The sequence below is a fragment of the Ambystoma mexicanum genome, chromosome 4q (assembly GCF_040938575.1).
Source record: "Ambystoma mexicanum isolate Mex_15411 chromosome 4q, UKY_AmexF1_1, whole genome shotgun sequence".
Lineage (NCBI taxonomy): Eukaryota > Metazoa > Chordata > Amphibia > Caudata > Ambystomatidae > Ambystoma > Ambystoma mexicanum.
The window spans coordinates 1116374948-1116395871 of record NC_090928.1 but is presented as its reverse complement, the minus strand read 5'-3'; the positions used below and the strand labels follow the sequence as shown (position 1 = coordinate 1116395871).

Below are 20924 nucleotides of genomic sequence, written 5' to 3'. Positions count from 1 at the left end.
ACATTTGCTGCTTCGATCAGTCTTCCTTTAAGCAAGAAACCACTGAGATCGTTTTTTGGGTTAAGGGGAGGGTGGGATGTTCTATTTACCAGGATCTGTCTCTAAGCTTAAGAGATGTGTTCTTTTGGTCCTTTTCCTGGTCTGTTGGAAATGCTAATAAAAATCTAATGTTAAAAAAACAAAAAACTGTTGGAGTCTTTTGTTCATTTTAGGAAATGGAAAATCAGTACAATCCATGGGTAGTATAATCCCCAACACTGTTTATGCCCTGTGACCAGCGCTGCCCCTTGGAGTTCAAAGAGCCTCAAGGCGGTCCACCTCCATCCTACATTTCAGGAAGTAACTAAATGCCCTACTCTTCAAGGAACATCATGGCAATCCGATTGCTCCACTCAATCCTTTCACCCCTTTAGAGGACCTCCACACTGCATGCTCCTCCGCTACCTGTTCCCCACTTGCAACCCCTGGAAGTGTCCCAATTGAACAGTGCTCTGTTGCTTCCCAGCTAGGTTTGCTCTTAATAAAATCGTATCCATACAAGTAATTGTGATAAGTATAGCTGACATTTTACATGGGAAGACAGACAGGCAGCACAGCCAGAAAAAAGCTATGTAGGATGGCCCCCCAACATCTATGAGATTAAAAACCACCACTTACAAAGGATGAATGCTGATTGATGGTAGGAGACAACCCTTTTCCAAAAACAGACGGCCCTCTAGGGTGAATCCTAGGAAGCATGAGCTGCAGGTTTAGGTTTTAAACCCAACTAGTGCTTCTTTGAATTTATGATGCCCATTCCATACTTCCATATATACAACGCTTTGAAAGCCTAGAAGTGCTAGTATGGTGTTTTGGCAATAAGTGAGGAGAAATAAGATGTTGCTGTTAGTATCCAAGTTCAACATTTTTGGAAATTTAGTACAATAAATAAAAGATAACTTGCCTTCAGAAGGCAGATTAACAGTATCCTTTGTGTAATGTCAACACAACTGGGATTGTAAGATCGGCCTTCTCTCCACAGCACATTCAAAGCACATTTACCTTCAAAAACTAGGAAGTGCATTTCTCTGCTGCATGAACGGGAACTGTGTGGAATAATTCTGAGACTCGTTACCTGAATGTTTGAAAAGGAAAAGGGCTACTGCGGTGGAGGAATTAAACCAGAAATAGTTTATCCTTCAATGATGGTACAATCATAAGGAGAATCTAAGATCTGTTGAGGTGGAGTCTCATCTCACTGGAGTATTAAAAAGCAGTCTTGGAAGAACGACAAAGTAGTGAAGCTTAGAAATCAAGTGCTGGGTCCGATAAGCTAAATGATACAATCATCTTATCTAACCAATAATTGTATTTAATCTAAATGAATTTGTTAGAGGATGGTCCTCTCTAACCAACCCCTAAAGGCATCTGGCTTGAGGAAGAGCTTGGTACCAAACAAATATATTGTCTCTATGCTCCAAAGTGGCACATCAAGCAGGTCTTCTACTCTCAAAATTTGTTATCATTCCTGTGGTACTTTGCAGGATTTTGGGTGGAAATCTAGACTGGTACTGAAGGTTCTGAAGTCTTCCTAGTCTGCTTTGATCTAAACTCCAGAAGCTCAAATATACCCGTTTTAAAACCTGAGGGAGCCTTGGGCACCTCCCCACCCCTCCCTCCCACACATATATGGATGATTTGGTATGGGAATCTTGAGAGGAGAGCAACTTTTAACTTGACCTCCATGTGGGGCAGACTTTTTAAGGAAGGATAAAACTTCAGCTACAGGGTTCCCTTTACCTAAACAGACTTGTGCTAACTCTGATGTGCTCCTCAGTAGGAGTATAGTGCAATCTCGGGTTTGAATAGATTGCTCATCAAACCAGGGTCTCAGAATATAGAATGTGGCACTTTCCATGCCAGAGTTGCAGGCTTTTGGAGGTTCCCAGGCGGACTCTTCCCCCTAATCACGTGACACCAAGACAGAATGGCACATGCTACTAGAGGCCTCCTTTTATGTCCAACAGCTTGCAACCGTCCACAAAGGTGACTGCTGCCATGAATAGCCTGGTTCCACAGATATCTGGGAGGACACTCCCAGAGTCTATGACACTATATACAGCAGAAAAGCACACCTACTATCCAAATGGAGGAAAAAAGGAACAGTTTCACACCAAAATGGATACTTAAGTCATGTCACAGATGCTTGCTATGGGTCAGCCATGAAGAAATGTCTGCAGCGACCAATGCATTTTTAAAGTCAGTTGTGTGGCATGTGGCAAAGCGAGGTGACAAGCAAATTAACATTGAGTGAAGTGTCCCATAGGACAATAACCTTTGAGAAAACTAACAGGGAGAAATCAAAAGGAGGGGGAGAAGGCAGCTCAGGGACAAGAGGAAGAGACAGAAAGAATGTATTGTGAAGGTGGAAAAACAGTAATATGTAATGGTTGGAGAAACTATTATAAAGGGCACAGCATACACGTGAGGGAAAGTGACATCCATTATAAAAAGGGACAGTAACCTTTTTACGAGATCGTTAGCAGACCTGCCAGCAGTGTAAGCAATTCCCAACCAGTTAAGAGGTGAGTGAGAGCACGGTGACAAATAGGTTGAGAGAAAAGTAACTGCAAAACATAAGGGCAGGACACCCATGAATGCAGGATAAAACTAGCTTACTTTGGATAAGGTTATGGGTATTTAGCACAAGTGACAAATCTATGGTTGAAAATCAACATTCAGAACAAAAGGCACAAAAAATTGTGAATATGCGAGACATGATAAAATTGTTACCTAAATTAAAAAATAGACTGAATTTGAGTGAGGTACTGAATATCTGTACCAGTGTCTTCTACATTAAGAGTTCAACTTTCCAATAGCTACAACTCAATGTGCCTATACCGTTGAAATAACATATGCTTTAGTAGTTTCAGAGCTTTACTCAACTTACTTTGAACTGAAGGACGCTCTAGAATGGCATTCCGCACTTTTTTTGCAGACAATCCTTGTGGAACAACTCAAGAGAGCTCAATGGGCGATTAATATAATCAATAACTATCTGCAAAGAGCCCTTTAAATAAACACTGTTCCAGTATGTTATTTTCATTAAATTCTCAATATTTCCAAGCTGAACCTTTACTTGTAGTGCATATTTTCCCTGAACAGTTTCACATAATAGCTGCATCAAATAACTTGATTCCTATTAATAGTATCCCTATGAGGACATGTGAAACACACTCCAGCCCCAGAACATACAGGCAGTGCTTCAGATAGGATTTTGGCGTGAGTGCATTTTACAGCCAATTAGAGAGAAAATCCGATTTCAAGAGAGTAAAAGGGAGTTTCCTTCTTTGCAAAAGTGCCCAACAACTATGCAATTGGTAAGTAAAATTAAAATTGTTTGAAAAACATAAGTGACAAAGAACTTGTTGATGCATACTAGTCAGCTTTATCTTAATTATACTTGGACACTAAAATTCTGTTAAGAACTACTACAGATGCCAGCTAGTTGCATCATAAAGCAAGCCCCACACAGTGCCAGCATCACCTCTGTCTCGAGCCTACTGTTGCTGCCTCGCACTACCTGCTTGACAGCCACTCCATGTTTTTGCCCCATCTCTCCTTCCCTTTGCTACTCCGTTTCTCCAGTCTCTCACTTTCTGATGTTCTGCCTCCCACCGCAAGTTTTGCTATGTCACTCTGCCTCTTCCATCATTGCATTTTATTATTGTTGTTTCCCTGTTACATTATGCTGTATCAGTTGATTTAATTCCTCTTCACTCATGTCATTACTCTGGCTATATCTGTTTTTTTCATGTTCTCTGCTGTGATTGCTACTCCTTTACCTCTTATGTTATTGGCCTGCCTTTCTCTTATTTGGATGTTCTATTTCCAGCTCTCCAAGCCTGCTGTTGATCAGAGTCCTCATTTTACTGTCTCTAAATGTCTCTTTTGATCTGCTTCTGTCCCTCACTCCTATTGTGTGTCCTATTATTTACCTCTGTTTCCCTGCTCACTTTCTTTGTTGCTCTCATATAGCTCATTGGTCTCTCTTCCTGTTGCACAAATGCCAATAGGTTCTCTGATCTCTGTGTCCCCTCCCACCTCGTTCTCCTGTATTACTTAGGCTGAGAGTTGCCCTTTTCTCCTTTTTATCCATTTACATAGCACCAATATATATGCAAAAAGATGAAAGCCTTTTCCATTCACAAATCTAGTGCAGCTTTACCATTGGGTGCTCCTTTTTAGATGTGTGCAAACCATTAGGCTGGGAATTATAGAGTTAGAGGTTGGTCTCACTGAATGCAGCACTTGCTTGAATGCAGATGTTTTACTAGCACTTTGTCATTACAAGTTTAAGAGCCCACCTGAGATGTGCATTCTGAGCCATTAGAAGTATGAAGGAACTGTCTGGATTGTTAAAGTAAAGAGTGGATTTACAAGCTGCTGCTGGCCAGGCTGTCACCAGTGAACGCCATGATTTAGGGGGGGTGCTGCCATAAATAGTCAACGTAAGCTCTACGCAAGGAAGAATTAAAAGGGGCATATTTACAAGATTTCTGTGCGTAAAGGCCTCATATGCACCTTATCTGGAGGGCTGCATACAGGAATGCACCCTTAAAATGTTTTAATCTCTTAACAGCTCAATCTCAACATAGTGTTTAAGAAGTCCTATGTTGATTTTTAGCTGCCAATTATGAAAATCAAACTAAGTTGATGAGCAAAACAAGAATATATTAAAAATATGCTTTTTACTCACCGTCGTGGTTTTCCCATTAACCGTCTGATTTTGCCCCATTCCACTCTAGACAATTTTCTTGTTTTAAGATTTGGAAAAGACTCTTTCAGGCAGACACAGAAATCATTATCGCCTTCAAATAGTGGCCTGTTTAAAAAACAAGGAATACCCAATCTTACTGCAGTGAACTCATATGAATAACTAAAGTTGTATTGTTGATGCCTCATGCAGAAAGAAAACTCAGCACACCAAGAACAAGTCAACAGAAGTACAATTATGGAGCCAAAGTAAGGAATTCAAACACCTGCTAATATATAGCAGCCTGCCCCTTTGTATGGTGAACACATGAAATTAAGGATTTACTTACAGTATATTCAATCTGAAAGTTAAAAAAGTATTCCCTCTCAGAGATTCTGCACCTTGGGCAAATCCTCCAGGCAATAGCTGGTCTGGCACCATTTATCTACAGGCCGTGGTCAAATGTCATGGCTCCTTCGTGTCCTTTGCACTGGAAGGGGTGTCCTTCGGTAGACATATGAGCTTCCGATACCCTGTTCCCTCAGTTCCACCCTCGCTCTTCAACCCACCCTCGCTCTTCAACACATTCAAAGAGCAGAGGTATAGCAGAACTGTTCCAGCAAAAATCACAGGTTGATTTACTAGCAATCGTTAAAGGCGTTCGGGGGTGGGAGGGTGCAACGTGGGTGAAAATCACATCAGAAAAAAGATTACCAAAGGCAACTTGTTCTTGTAATGACATATGCCTCCAACCAAGTTCTCATCTTTGAAAGACTGCCACAGTCATCCATAATGAATTGGAGGCTCCTTGACAAGCTCCCCGAGAAGAACAAACTCATGATAGTCACCCTTGCTAAGATTGTAGAAACCTTTTAGTTGCAAGGTTAACTCCTCTATATACATCCAGGGGATAAGCATTTTCATCTCCATCCTCCCCAAACATCAGCATTAACAGTTTTAAGGCAGGAGACGCTGATTGAGTTCATGGTGCTCCCATACAACCTCACTTTGGCCCCTTATTCAAAAATGTCATTTCATTGGTGTACAGGCAGACACTACACCAAAAACCCTTGGAGCATCGATCGTACGACCAGAGCATCCACTCCAGCCAGACTGTCAAGGTGGTAATGCTGATTGAGGCTAAGCAGGGACACCCAGGTTGCTGCCTCAGATGTCCATCACTTTCTGAAGTGGAGGCATAACTGCAGACCCTCTGGTCAAATGTACGCCCATTCCCCCTAAGGCCTTCTGGTATATTTTGGAGAGTAAACTCTTGTACAGTGAACAATCAACCTAGAAAGAATGTTTTGTGGCGACCTTGCCTTATTACCTGTGTCCTTAAAAGCCCACAAAGACCTGGAAGCCTGATCAATATTTCTTTGGTCCACGGCATGTAGAACTTGAACTTTCTAGGGTTTATCTTGTGAAAACGCTGCTCGGTCTTAGATGGATGTGGAAGAAGACGGACTACAGAAAGCTTTTTTTGCTGCAAGAGGAATTCTAACTCCAGATTGGAAAGGAGGGATTAATACTCTAAAGAGATGAGTTAACATGGCAACCCCCACAATTCTAGAATCTTAGCAAGGGTGACTATCTTGATTTTGTTCTTCGGGGGAACTTGTTAAGGAGCCTCCAATTCAAAATGTGTCTGAGGACCCTGTCCTTTTTGAGAAAGGGTTTGTCACTCAATGCTCAATTACAGGATTGTGTTTCAGTTGCAGCTTAAAGGGGAAAGTTCACTCAAAAATGGTAGGGTTTAAAATATTGCCCATAACTAAAAATATATGCAAAACTTTTTTCTTTAGTTGCTATGAAAAATAATCTGCATAATGTGCCTCAAAGTCCTGCTTTTCAATGACTTGGAGGTATTTATTTTGCAAACCGTTTCATCTGTTGTTCATTCTCTGCACTAGTAATCAAGCAGGAGGCCCCTACTGGTGGTTTAAACCTGGTGCTGTAGGAGAACAAAGAATCAAGTTACAAGTACAAAGGACAGTCGGTCCTTTTAATGCCAATCCTAATACAGAACACACATTTTTCAAATCTGGAACGAGTTTGTTTTCTGTATTAGGATGGCATTGATATGACTGCCTGTCCTGTGGACATGTGAGCGAGGCAAACAGGTCAGGGTCAGGTGCTGGCCAGACTAAATTGCAAGGTAGGGTGCTAGCATACCCAACTTTTTGTGATCATCAAACAGATGGGCCAAAGAGACATACCTGTGCATACCCTCTATTGTGTGAATCCAGTCTAGACCTTATAACAAGTACTGAACTTTGACCAAATCCAAATAAGTCGATTTGTCAGCAACCAGTTTTAATAAGATTGTCACATCAAAACTCATTATGTTCTTGTACTAGCCCACTTCCTTTCTCCAGCAGTATTACTTTAAGGTCTACAAACAAAGAACCTTCAAGTGGGTACATTATCTTCCCGAATAGTGAGATGTTTCCAGTATGTTCTTTCTGTCGCGAGCATGTCATCATTTGTTTTTGGTGGGTTGATCTTGAGGGAATATTGGAAACATCTTTCTATTCAGGAAGATAATGTACCCACTTGAAGGTTCTTTGTTTGTAGACCTTAAAGTAATACTGCTAGAGAAAGGAAGTTACACTACAGGAACCTGATCGATTGCACCCTTCTCCAACAGTGTCTGAACTTCCTGTAGAAGGAGCGGATCTGGTACTTTCAAGGACTGGCCTCTTGGGGAACAGTTCAGAGGTCTTTCCAGAAAGGAGGGGAAATAGCAATGGGCGAAAGTTTGTAGAGCCCAAGCAGCTGTTTTAATGCTTCGCCATTCCTTCAGATGCGGAGCTAACCTGCCTCCCACTGGAGACAAATGCTTTGTCAGAAGACATGCTTTGTCAGAGTAGTTTTGGGGTACTGGCCAGTGCGGCAGGCAAGAAGGCTGAAGCAACTCCTCTGCCCGACCGACCTTGGCTGCCCCGTGGTTGTCTTCCCTGTCCCCTTTGAGTAAAATGACCTCTTGCTCTCCCAACAGAGGTGTAGTATTGAAATGAACGATTTCTCCATCCCACATTAGAAGACAGAGTTGGTCGACTGTTGGGACTATAAGGGCCAGACTCAGACTTTGCTGCTGCCATAGACAACTGCATTTTCTGAAGGCTTTCATCTGCTTTTGTTCCAGATTGACTTGGAACATCCCTGCCATCTCTTGCTCTGGCTCCTCTGCTGCCTCCTTCCTCCGCACCTCTCTGGCACCCTCCGCTTCTTCTTTGGCCACCAGGTTGCCTCCTTCGCCACCTCTCTGGCACTCCTCTTCATCTCCGACTTCCCTGCTATCTCTTCCTTCCTCCTCTGCCCATTCTCGGGCACCTCCAACACTAACACAGGGCTTACCTCTGACCTGTACTCCTCCACAGAAATCCTTCAAAGGTGGGAAACCTGTTCCACTTCGCTACTCTAAACTCACTCCGCTGTCAAACATTCCTCCGACATCTGCAGTCTCCTGGAAGAGCTTGATTCGGATGTGCTTCGTCTCACCAAAACTTGGTTCACAGCCGGGTCTGTCACATGTCTTGACACTCTCCTTCCCAATGACTTCAAGATCCTCGCCAAAGCCAGAATCAACCATCTGGGCGGGGGTGTAACCCTGATTTTCCCTAGAGTGGATCCCTGCTTCTGACATTCCAACGCAGGACTACTCCTCTGTTGAATTCCTGGTCTGCAGGCTCTCCATCTCTCCTGGCATCTCTTTCATTGTGGCCACCATCTACAGGCCACCCTCTGCCTCGGAACGATCTGATCTCCCCCCCCCCCCCTTGCATCTACCGCTCAACGTCTCCTCCTCGGAGAACTGAATATACATGTGGATGCTACTAGCCCCTCTCTGGGGCTCATTTGCAACCTATGCGACTCTCGCTCTCTCCATTCTTCCCTCTGGCCCGACTCACTCTGCAGGGCAAACCCTATATGTTCCGATCTCTTCAGACCCCCCACTCTAACCCTCTCACCACTCCTCTCTTGCAGCGACCACTCTCTGTTCCTCCCACCCCCCTCTCTACCCCGCAGGCCAAGCCGACCCCAGCACTGCCACCCACCTTCTCGGTCATCTGGCCCATGAAGCTTGTGTCAGTTGAGAATTTTGCTGTTACTTTCTCTCCTCCTCCTCCTACACCTACACCTGTGGCTGACTCACACTCTGAAACAGCCCTCTAACCTTCATCTCTCCATCTCTAGCACTCTTGAAGTCCGTGCCCGTCATGAGGATTCATTTGAAGCCCCATCCAAGAGCAACTCTTGGAACGATTCCGACCTCACCACCCTTAAACGCAAGGGTAGGGCAGCTGAGAGGAAGTGGAGGGCATCAAACACACCCCCTGACAAACTCCTCCTCCTCCTCCGGCCGTTTCTTCTCCTTTCAGAGAAGTCTGTTCTATCAAAGTCTCATCAAAGCAGGTCCTCCCCTGCTCATCCAGAACCATCAAGGACCATATCAACACCCTTGCTCCATCCTTGGCTGATTTCTGCAATCACTCTGGCCACTGGAACCTTCCCTCCCCTAAAGCACTCCCCTTGTGCATCCCCTTCTAAAAAAAAAGCTCTGCCGACCCTTCCTCTCTAGCTATTGCACAATCGCCATCACTCCTTTCCTGAGCAAACTTCCGGAAAAGCTGGCCAGCTTAATCTGCATACTGAATCTGTTTGTCTCCATGACTACCAGTCTGGCTTCCGAGCTGCCAGAAGCACGAAAACTTCTCTCCTGAACACCCATGAAGACTTGCTCTCAAATCTTGACTCAAACCACCTTTGTCGTCATTCGCCTCGTTTTATCCTCTGCTTTCGATGCGGTATCACTGGTTAGGCCCTGCTCTGGTTGACCTCCTTTCTCACTGACCCTCCCAAGTCCGCTGGGTCTCTGCGTTCCCCATGGGTCTAACCTTTCTCCCTGGATTTTCAACACTACCTGGCGCCTCTTGCCTACAGCATCGCTACATTCTGTTCTAACTGCAGAAGACACCCACTTCTCCTTCTGGCTCCCCTCAGCCACCTCTGCTCCTTCTCGTACCATACTGTCTGGGTGCAATTCAGGAATGGTGTGTCGCCAATAATCTGTCTTAATGCCAGGAAGACTGAGATCCTCCTCATCGTGACACCTTCTCCCTTCTTTCCTCTCTGGCTGCCCACTCTGGGGCCCCTTCCTGATCTTTGCTGTGAGGCTAAGAATCTTGGTGTCATCTTACACTCCACCCTCTCCTCACATCTCCGACGTCTCAAAGAAATCGCTGTCATGCCTACCTACCCCCAGAGCACCAGGACAGGCCCAGCATCCCCGGGAGCGGGCATCATGCCCTCGGGTAAAAGCCCAGCAGCCCCTAAATAGGGGCTCTTTGGTCTTTGTCCTGGCGCCTTTGGCGCCAGGCTCATGTTGGACATCAGTCCTGGCGCCATAGGCACCAGGCTCATAAAAGAGGGTGTTTGGTGCACTTACCTGACGCAGACCATGCTGCATGAAGCCTCAAGCCAAATGAGGCTTAGGAGGGACTATTTTCTCAAAGGAACTATTTTACTTGGGTGGGGACCGTGGAAGAATACTTACCTGGAACTTCTTCCAAGGCTATTTAAACCACGCCCGGACTGCCACACGTGCTTCGCGTTGCTCTGCATCTAGCATCACTCACCTGCCTCGTGGGCTCTTCACTATCCACCGCGACCTTCTGGGCATTCTGCCACATCTCTGCACCTACAGGGGAGAAGAAGAGACAAGGTGAGCAGGAGGAACAAATGAGGAAAGCCTGATTTTCCGTCACAAGACTTACCTGGCCATATTTGACGGAACCACTCCTCATTTCGGGTCGGCGCCACTTCTTGGCCTGGTACCGCACCCCAGCCCCTAAGGGGAAAAAAGAAAGACATTAGAGGGATTCAAAGACATTTAAAGGGATCATTTTATCACTAACTCACCTGAGTTTATATCCGGCAATATCCCTCGAAGCATCACTTCCACTCTGCACCTGAAAATAAGGACAGATCGCAGGTTAAGAAAAGTAAACCGAGAAGACTCTACTCTGGAACTTTTTAAACTGCATACTTACGGCATTTCGCCTTCCGAAACCAGTGAAGTAACTGGTCAAATACGCGCCCCTGCACCAGAAGCAGGATGGAGAGCTCATCCATTCAAACATTAAGGTGAGCCTTGATTGGGGATTTCGGAGGTGGTCCGAGAAGAGCAAAGGGGAGGTGGGAAGCAATCACAATACTCTGCAGTCAGTTAATCCCCTTTCTCCACCTACAGAAAGATTTTTCTACGGGCCAGACAAGCCAGATTTGGGGGTGCAGTTCAGTCAGTGTTTCGAATCCTGCGCATCACGCTTGAAGAGGTCACAGCAATCCAGACCAGGTCAGCGTTACAATCACTATGAGCTGCTCCTCAGAGCTATTCTGCCTTTTATCACTTTCCTCCAGAAGCTCTGTCTTCAGAGCCCTGGTCCTCTAGATTGGACTATTGCAACATCCTCTTTCTGAATCGGTGTGTCTCTACTCTTCAACCTTTACAACTTATCCAGAAGAGGACTGTAAGACTTGTCCTTGGCCGCAAGCTAAGGGATCGTATCTCGCCAGCTCTGAAATCTCTCCACTGGCTCCCTGTGGCTGCAAGGATCTAGTTCAAGACCCTTTGCATCGACCACAAGGCTTTCTGGGGCCTGGGACCACACTACCTCCAACTTTCTCTTCCTAACCATCTTCCTTCTCAAGCCCTCCGCTCATCCACCTCCAACTCTGCGAGGGCCAGACGCTTCTCCAAGCAGGGAGTGGGGGTAGAGCCCTTTCCTTGTCTGGGGCCTCCCTCTGTACTTGAGTAAACCCACCTCCGGTTCCAGAAGCTACTCAAGCCCTTCCTTTTTGTTTCCACTTTCTCTCTTCCTCTCCCTTGCTGACGTCCCAGACTGCTTCGCACACTGGTCACATGGTCCCCCACTGAAACTCGGGCCCAGGCTCCTGCATGTCCAGTTGCCCTTGCAATGCCTCCGGGCTCCCCCAGCACTTAATGGTCTTTATCTGCAACCCTAGAGTCTCTTGTCTCTCTGTACTGATGAGCCACCCTTCCGGCAGCACTTATTCACTTGTATGCACGTCTCCCAGGCCCCCCCCCCCTAACCCAACCCCAGCACTTCTCCCTGCACTTGCCCAATCTGAACGTCACAATGCCTAGTAAGATTGTTTTGTCCTCCTTCTGTCCCCCCCACCCCTTGTCGCACCTAGATACACTTGTCTACAGGCGCATTATAAATGGCATGTCAAATAAGACCCTTCAAACGGCATATTCAACAGCCTGCATTGCACGCCAGACGCAAACCCTGATTTTCTTGCCAGACAAAACGTTGAAGCACAGTACCAGTAGCCATAGAACGGCTAATACAGCCCACAGTGTCTAGACCTGACTGCACGGACTGACATAGCATCTTTCCCGTCCTGAATAATGCTCATAAAACCATCCCTTTCTTCACCCTATAGGATGTGCTCTGATGCCATGGCAATTACCTCCCACAAAGTGTAGGTCAAGTTTGCCAGTGCACAAGTTACATTGGCTGCCTTCCGTGTCATACTTAGTGAAGAAAAAAACGGTCTTTCCAATAGCATCAAGCCTTTTATCCTCCCTGTCTAGAGTAATCGTGGGATAGGCTGCTCCCTAAGAAGAGGCAGTGGCTGCTTGAATACCAAGGGTTTGAGGACTTAGATGTTTCGAAAGAAACTTCAGATCCACTGATGAAGGTCTGTATTTCTTAGTGAAGTCTTTGTGGAGTGCAGGAATGGTGTCCTACCTTTACCAGTTCTCCAACACCCTATTCTTGACTGCAGCATGAAAGGCAAGGACTTGGTCCTTAGGTGGCCCTTTATCCAAGTTATCAGTCAAGTCATGTTGTTCATACTCAGATTATCTAACCAGCCCAGGTATTCTATAACTTTTGCCATTACTACTGTATAAGAAACATCAGCATGTCCCGAGCCTTCGGGGGCACCAAAACCAACTTCTGAGGAAGTAGCCAGACCACTGGCATCCTTCAGGGTGTCCAAGGTCCTTCATTCTTGGTTCCTGGGACATCAGTTCCTCTGGAACACCAGGCGTGCAGTGTTGCTGTCGAACACCATGAATAGGGCTTTGCTCCTACTCCCCCCTCAAAGCTAGAGGCCATAGACTTAAAAAAAAAAAAGTATTTTTCCCTTGTGGTTTGTGAACCTTCGACGGTTCCGAAAGAATGTTGAGGGCCTCGACATTGGTGTGCTAGACTTCGATGCCTTAGACAGTGTTGAGTGGGTCTGAGGAGGGGAACCCCTTCGAGGAGTCAAGGCCATGAGAGGCGTACTAGATACCTTTTAGGTGTTTGAATCCTTAGACAACCTGTTGAATGGTCCCCATTGGCCTTTCGTGCGATGCGTTTGAGAGTCTAATGAATTCTTCGAAGGAGCCGATGTCACTGCCTTCTCAAAGACTTCCAGCACATGCAGGCGGAATTTTTCCAGCTCTGCTTTACTAGCCCCCTTCTTCGAAAAGCTTACCCGATTGCCTTCGGGCAAAGAATCCGTAGAGGACGATCTGGAGTGATGAAGCCTTTTCTTAGACCTCCTCTAAGACTAAGAGGAATGATGAGATCTCAAGCGTTTGGTGCTCTTACTGTGCCTCTTGGTCCGGTGTGGACATCTCTTGGGCTCTCATCTTCTGACAGCGGTGTTTTTTTGGGTGTTACCGAAGACTACTTTGGGGATTGTTTGCCACCAGCAAGTTTCCCCTTCCTCTCCTTTAAAGCTTTTCCAGTCCTAGACTGGCATGAGCCACAATCGTTGACGATGTGGCCTGACCCCAGGAACCAGAAACATACCTGATGAGGATCAGTTCTAGATATTTTAGCCGAAAACTCAGCACATACTTGAATCACGTTTTCAGGGTATGAACATTCGTCGATGGCGAAGATCCGTTTCGAGCAGCTGTGAGGAAAAACAGAACTGAGGCAACGGGTACGGTGTGCCTTACATATCAGTATCAATGTCATACTATAGGACGACAGAGGCACGTGAAGGACACAAGGGCAATGATGCACAGTGCCCTCGGCTGAGAAAAGTTTCAGAGCTGCAAGCAGGATATCAGAGTATATCAAAAATGAGGAAAATGTGGGAGGACACAATCCATTCCAAAGGAAGGATTTAGCTGGACATTGACACAGTGTGACTCAGTCAAACTTGGATTGCTTAGGGCCTCCACACAAATAACTTCAAGAGAAGGAGTTAGGCAATCATTTGTCGACAAAGCCTCCTGAATGCTGTGCGACAACGCTGAAGGCGCATCGATAACTACGTTGGGTGCCCGGGGTTTCGCAAATCACTGATTTATCCATCTCGGATGAGTCAGTAACCCATAAACCAGATTTAAACAAAACTCACCCAGTTCCGCCTCCACTACAGGTCGTGACCCTGCTCTTCCATAGGTCGAACCTCATGAGTCTCCTTCTCTCTTTGGTCGGGTTAGCCTCCCCATACAAGGCCTATGGTTGAACAAAAATTTCTTTGCAGTGTTGTGCAGATTAAGGTTGTCGAAATAAAACACGAAGGATTCCAGCAAAACAGAATGGGTCTTAGTTTCTGTTTTAATACCCTCAGAGGGAAACTTGTGGTTCCCATTTTCTCTGGTTCATGTGTTGCATTACTGTAGATAAACTTCTGGTTATCTACAGTAAGATAACCTCCTCGGAGTTAAGGAGACCAGTGTTGACTCTCAGGGGGATAGGGAGGAATTGAAAATAGAGTGGAGTTCTCTGTGCCAGATCTGGTGGCGTACCCATGAGACTTCACTGTTGACACATGAGAATGCAAATGACTGGAAGGACTTGTATGCTCAGTCCCCCATCGAATACACTAGGTGAATGGTCATTAAGTGTAGACATTGCCCGCTGTGGACTTACAACGGTGACTGGGCACATTCCTCCTCCAGCTGCGTTCACAGCACCCAATGAAAGTGTGCAAAAAGAATATGTAATTTTCTTTTTCTGTGAATTACTAGTGCCCTTTGGGGGGGGGGGGGTGAGGACAAGTCAATCCCCCTTCTGAGACATTTGCATCAGGAACCAAAGTAACCAACCCAATACCATGTTTTAGAGACGAGGGACCTTCCGCTGGGTGTAGGGGTAAGATTTATTCCCATAAGCATATCTACATCAGATTTGTTCACAATTAGCCATCCCCAATGGTTCATGACCACTTCTTAGGCCATACATATGCAGTTACTATCATAACTTCATCCGCAGGTTTAACATAATCGTCCTCCAGGAGACCTAGGCAGTTGATCCAATTCTGCTCCAGGGATATACATCCTTCCATATACCTACAGTGAAGGGGCAGACCCAGCGGTGGTCTGTTAGTTTTAGCTTGAGGTGACATTGGGATGGGCAATAAAGGTAATGTCATCCAACCCTGATCTCCAACTGTTGCTTATAAAGATGAGCAAGGATTAATCCTTTTACTTGGTTAATATCTACAACAGACCTCTGAATTTGCGTGGCATGGCTAATTTGGACTCTAAGATCGGCTGAATAATGAACGTAACTGTTGTTTCTCACTCAAATACAATATAGTGGCTGGCAACTAATCTGCAATTAGAACCGTTGAAATATCTGGAAGGGTTGTGGAATGATCAAGATTTGGCTTGAGATATTCCTGCTCAATTGCAAGTTATCCTTTAAGAACTCATCACCAAGCAGTATAATCCTCATGCATTATGTATAATCTGAACCTTAAAGCAGCAAACTGAAGATTTGCTACAGACCAACCAGCCAAAAAGTCTTAACAGCCACAAAGGGAGCTCATTGATTGACTATATATTTATATTGGCAACCAATTGGGCAAAAGAGGATGGCTTTGAAGTAATCGATCAGACTGAAAGTGATCTGCCACTGTACATCTGTTTTAGGGAACGAGGGGGCGTTCAAAGAGAATGTTGGCATCAACCAACAGCCGATAGTGATTGAAGGTATGCCTATAAATCAGTGAGCTGTGCAGCTGCTTTGACACAATCCAACTAGCAGTCCATTTACACATATTCTGGATAATGTTGGAACCATTAACAAATAGAAGACTACGGATGCAGACATTCTAGTGGAGTTGGAGAAACTCAAGAGGAATATCTTACCACATGTGTCTGTCCCTGCTCATTTGATCAGACGGAAGTGTCTAGTTTTTGATGGTTGGTATGACCAAGTCTGTAGAGCTGCCAAAAGAAATTGAAAAATGTATAAACTCTCCCATGGGTGTAGATGGACTCAAGCTAGACTCCTTAAGAGCCAAATAGAAGTTCGACAAAAATGATTTTTTTTTTAAAAACAAAAAAAATAAGGAGTTTGCTTTTGAGAAATGGGGGTGCTCTTCACAATGCCCTCCAGGAGTGGGATATTAGGTCATCTTGGAAACTGGACTCCGATAAGGAGTTGAAAGGGGATCAAACTATGAACTGCTGTATTAATGAGGATTGGTGGTCCCACTTCTCGGCACTATAATGTTCCTTTGCTATATCTAATACCCTCGACCTGCCTGCCCGGCTAGCCCATCCCCAGCAGTGGAAGAAGCCATCAGCAATATCGCTGCACGCCCAATCTGATCCTGCAGACCTTTGGATGTTCCTGGGGCTTGGGTTCGGCTTAAAAACGATGAACTCTATTCTGGTGTTCCTGTACCCTAGCACTCAGTTCCAGCAGCAGCAAGGAAGTACAGCCAGCCGAGAGAAAGGTTCCAGTCAAGTTAACCTTGGGGTTGTTTGGTCCCACCAGCCCAACGGGACAAGTCATCCTTTCCAGGCTTCTCTAGTCGTTTAGAAATGTGGAGCTTCAGCACTGCAGCAGGGCTTCACCGGGCCAAACAACGGTCCAGGAGGGTACAGCAAGCGACTCTTCCAGTTTCTTCTTCGGTCCCTTCGTCCAGTGGTCAACTCGGCCTTCCTTGCAAAAGACTTTCCTTTTATGCAACTTTCTCCCATTCATTCGCAGCCTAGTTGTCACTCACACAGCAGGGTGGCTGTCCCACCCAGCCAATCACCTTTGGGTGAATTCCTATAGCCAAGGAGACTAAACAGAGGGAGGTTCAGGAACCTCCCTCGCTTCCTCCCCTGCCAGACACGCTGGTGCCAGAGGCGGGCTTCACCAGTGAATCCGCCAAAGACAGAATGAACAAAGGGACCAAACCTGGTTTGGCGCACATAGTAAATCTCAAGAAGGACCTTACAAACCAGAAATGGTGAAAAAAGACGACCAGGGCCATTTTGACAAAATGGGCACCGATGGGTGCAATACTGCAGCTGAGGATTCAGACTGCAGTAAAAACACACAATGGTAGGAAAATTAAACCCCCGACACCAGCCATTAATTGCAGTAAGGGTAACAAAAAATGTTACACAAGAAGGTAGACAAAGGGGATGCTAAGATAGTGTGTGCTGGGTCTACAAAGAGAAAAAAGTAAGCAAAGTCAATTTCACTTTACTACTCTTGGAAACAGTAGTTTATCCAAGAGAAGGTATTTAAACCTTAGATAAATCCAAAGGACTACTCCGTCACACTGCACTGAGAGTGATGTGTGTCAATATAAAAAGATGATGCATATAGAGTTTGTCAGACTGCAAAACCAAAAGAAACGGTTCAAATCAAAGAAAATACTAAAAAAGTTCTCTCACTCCAGGATAACAATAAAAAGTCCTGAAGTCCAGCAAAAGTGGTGAGGGTCTCGAAGGTAAAAGGGAATTAACACAGAAATGAGATTTCTCCCCAACAGTGACCTGCAACACTCTGGACTTTGGTCTCCGACAATGTTCCCACCACCAGCGCATTAAAACTATAATAATGCTAAGAAGAGCTATATAAATGACGAGTACAATACAACTGAAACAGACAGTAGTTGTCAAATCATGGACAACTACTAGTTTCACATCCACCCAGCAGCACATTCTGGCATCAAGGGATGTGGAATGGGACCAGATAGTCCCAGACCCCTCCCTTGGGCTCACAAAGGCTCACAAAGGCTCTTTAGCCTGCAAAAGAAGCAGCTTTATCAGGCAAGTGCATGACCTTACATGGGATTTCCCGAGTAGTGCGGGCAGGAAGGCGACCATACTACAACATGCCAAAAAAACAAGCAATACATCTCCTGGCACAGCTACCTTAGGGTGCTAGCCACCTTTAGTAACCATTTGCAGTAACTGAGAGGTACACAGGTAAAATGAAGTAAAAACGTTTCTGCCACAATCTTGTCTTAGGCACATATAAAATGTGACCAAAAACCAGCCAGAAAGATTTAAAGTTATACTGTAAGGTGCTGTGTGCAATTGCAAAAATACAAGAATTTCAAAGAGAAATAAAGTTTCTCAGTACAGACAGTCTGAGGGAATAGTCCGTTTCCCCGTAACAATGAGCAAAAGAAGTGACTTCCTTTCAAAAAGTCAGGACAGGTAAAAATAATTAGCGCAAAAAGAAGGGTTGTCCATTGAAATCAATGGAGGGAAAGGCACAAGAGCCAACATTTTTCAGAACACAAGCCTAGCCAGTATGGTCAGATTATCAAAATTCAGCAGCAGCTTTGGTCGCCAACATTTTTCGAGCAGGTTAAGATGGATTTCTAGCACCTGGACATGTGATCTGATTTTAGGACGCCCTAGATCTAGTGAACGGCGAGGTTTGCCAAAACCCAATCAAGATAGGTTGATGAGCAGTCAAGGCTTATCAGCTTAGTGAGTGGAATTAGGGGCCACAATGAGTCCACAATACGACATACAATAATTCAATCAAGAAAGTCAAGTATCACAACTCCGTTATTTATCATAGGCCTTCTGAACACACTGGAAAATGAATCTAACAGATAGTATTATTGCACAACACTATGATACAAATGTCTTCGTTATTTACCTGTAAGGGAGTAGCTTCTTACCTGTAGCTCCATTTCGCATGCGTTATCTTTCATGGATTCACATGCTGTGAATATTTCCCATCGTCAGGCTGGGAAACCTTGGTAACGTTAATATAGCGGTTTTCCTATGGAAAACTTCGACGAGTGTCCGATCAACATCTTTATGGGTGCTTAAGGCTGCACCAATAGGAGGTCCAGTATAAATAGCACTGCGGCTTCCCTTCAGATTTTAACCTCCCCAAAATAGAGGAAATCCAAAACGTAGGTTTGCCTGAAGGGGCGGCCTGAGGACGCATGTGAACTCATGAAGATACCACCGCTGGAGAAATGGAGTTACAGGTAAGAAACGACTTTTGTAAGGTTCCTCAGGCTCATGTAATCTCCTCGGATGGGGGTCATCCTCGGGGATGTGCTCCAGCCAAAGGCTCTGGTGCAGCAGGCGGTTACAGGTCATTTGGTAGAAAAAAAAAAGGGTGACAGGACAAATGGTCGATTTTTTTGGCTCCCCCCCCCAACCCCCTTTTTTTGCTTAAAAACCCTTTTTTTCCCTTAAACGAAAACCTGAAAAATATATAAAAATAAAAAATAAATTCGACCATTTGTCTTTCGACCAAATTGCGTCGACCATTTGTCTGTCGACCAAATGACTGGACAGCGCGGCAGGCCCCAGTACAGGCACCCCTGGCCCCTGTTCAGCCTCTGCCTCCCGCTCCGGCCCCCCAAACGATAGTGCAGGCAGTTCCGTACCAGCCTCCAGCTTTGATCTCCACACCCCAGCATTCGGCTCCCAGCACCCCTCCACCGGTGCCGGACCAACCGGACACAGATGAGGAAGAGGACCCTGACACACTGTCGTCAGCCAAGGCCTTCCATTAACGTCTTGCAGGGCTGGCAGAGTACTTGGGCATCCTCAACCTGAGGTCGAGCAACCATCAGAGCGGGTCCTCGCCAAAGTCTTCATGCTATGTTCTGCAGCGAGAACGGGAACCCTGATGCATAAGAAAGTCGTCGCCTTGGCCAAAAAGGGCTGGCTCAAGCCCCACTCGAACCAGCCGGTCAATCAACGCCTGGACGCCAAGTACAGGCAGATGGAGGGGGGGATACACTCTTGCTATCGGGCCACCCTGAGCCTCAGTCGTCCTCGTCGTCGTCCTCCTCCTTGCTAGGCAAGGAGAAGATCTTTGAGGCGTATGGGAAGAAGCTGTATTACAATGCGTCCCTGCATCTTCAAGCCAGCGCGGATGCCATGCTGGCAGCCGTTAACCAGAGGCTTTGTTGGGAAATTGCAGATTTCCTCCCAGAGCCTCTGGCTTAGAGACAATCACGATTCAAGGCGGGATTGGCAGAGGACAAGATGGTGGCACAAGACATCATGGAGTCCACCGTGGCCCTCATTGACACCTCTGGGTGGGCCATCTGCATTGCCATGGACATGAGAAGAATGGCCTGGTTCCGTGCTACGAAATTCAAGCTGCATGTCCAAGAAAGCATTTTAGACCTGCTGTTCGAGGGGGGTGACCACTTCCACTCCAGACGAGGAGATGGACAAAGAAAAACAGCTCACAAATGGTGAAGTCTTTATCCATCCTTACGAAGCCCACGCCCAAAACGTACACCCAGTAACACCAGCACTCTGACAAGGGGCATACATACGAAGGGTTCCGCGGCTTCCAAGAGCAAAGGTCCAGGCAGCTGGATGGCTCGCCAACCCAACATCGGCGCAAGCAACAAAAAGAGGAGTGGGGGTAAGGGGATTTTCCAGTCCCCTCCTACGCAACAGCCTCAGGGGGAAAGAATGCATGACACGCCCCTCCGGGTCCATGCGTCTCCAGTGGGGGGCAGGCTTGCTCTCCATGCACGCTTCTGGTGCCAGAAGTTCGCAAGACCCCGGGTTCCTCTCCGTAGGATCCACAGGGTACCGCCTACCAATCCCAGCCTCTCCTCCCTCTTCCCCTCCACTCACACAGATTGGGGCACCAAATCTTTTGGCGGAGATCCAGTTGCTCATTGAGAGCCAGGCAATGGAGGAAGTCCAAGCCTCCCAGCGAGGCTTGGGCTTCTACTCCAGGATTGTCGCCATTCAGAAAAAGAACCAGGCGGGCCCGAGTTGTGCTGGACCTTTCCACCCTCAACCTACCTCTATAAAAAATTCAAGATGGTCATGCCAGCTTTAATAGCGGAGACATTGAGCAAGAGAGACTATGTGCTCCCTGGATCTGAAGGACGTACTTGTAGGTCCCGAATTGGCAGCCTCAACGTTCTTTTTTTACAATTCAGGATCATGGGCTACCAG

At 46.0% G+C, this 20924-nt stretch overlaps 1 protein-coding gene across 2 annotated transcripts in view; it reads right to left on the bottom strand.

Moving 5' to 3' along the window:
- Positions 1-20924, bottom strand: part of LIN9 (lin-9 DREAM MuvB core complex component) — a 1337113-nt gene that overhangs the window by 826243 nt on the left and 489946 nt on the right. For both annotated transcript variants that reach the window (XM_069608684.1, XM_069608685.1), the window contains one exon: positions 4739-4864. In XM_069608684.1, coding sequence (XP_069464785.1) covers positions 4739-4864 — 126 coding nt within the window. The remainder of the gene's footprint in view (positions 1-4738; positions 4865-20924) is intronic.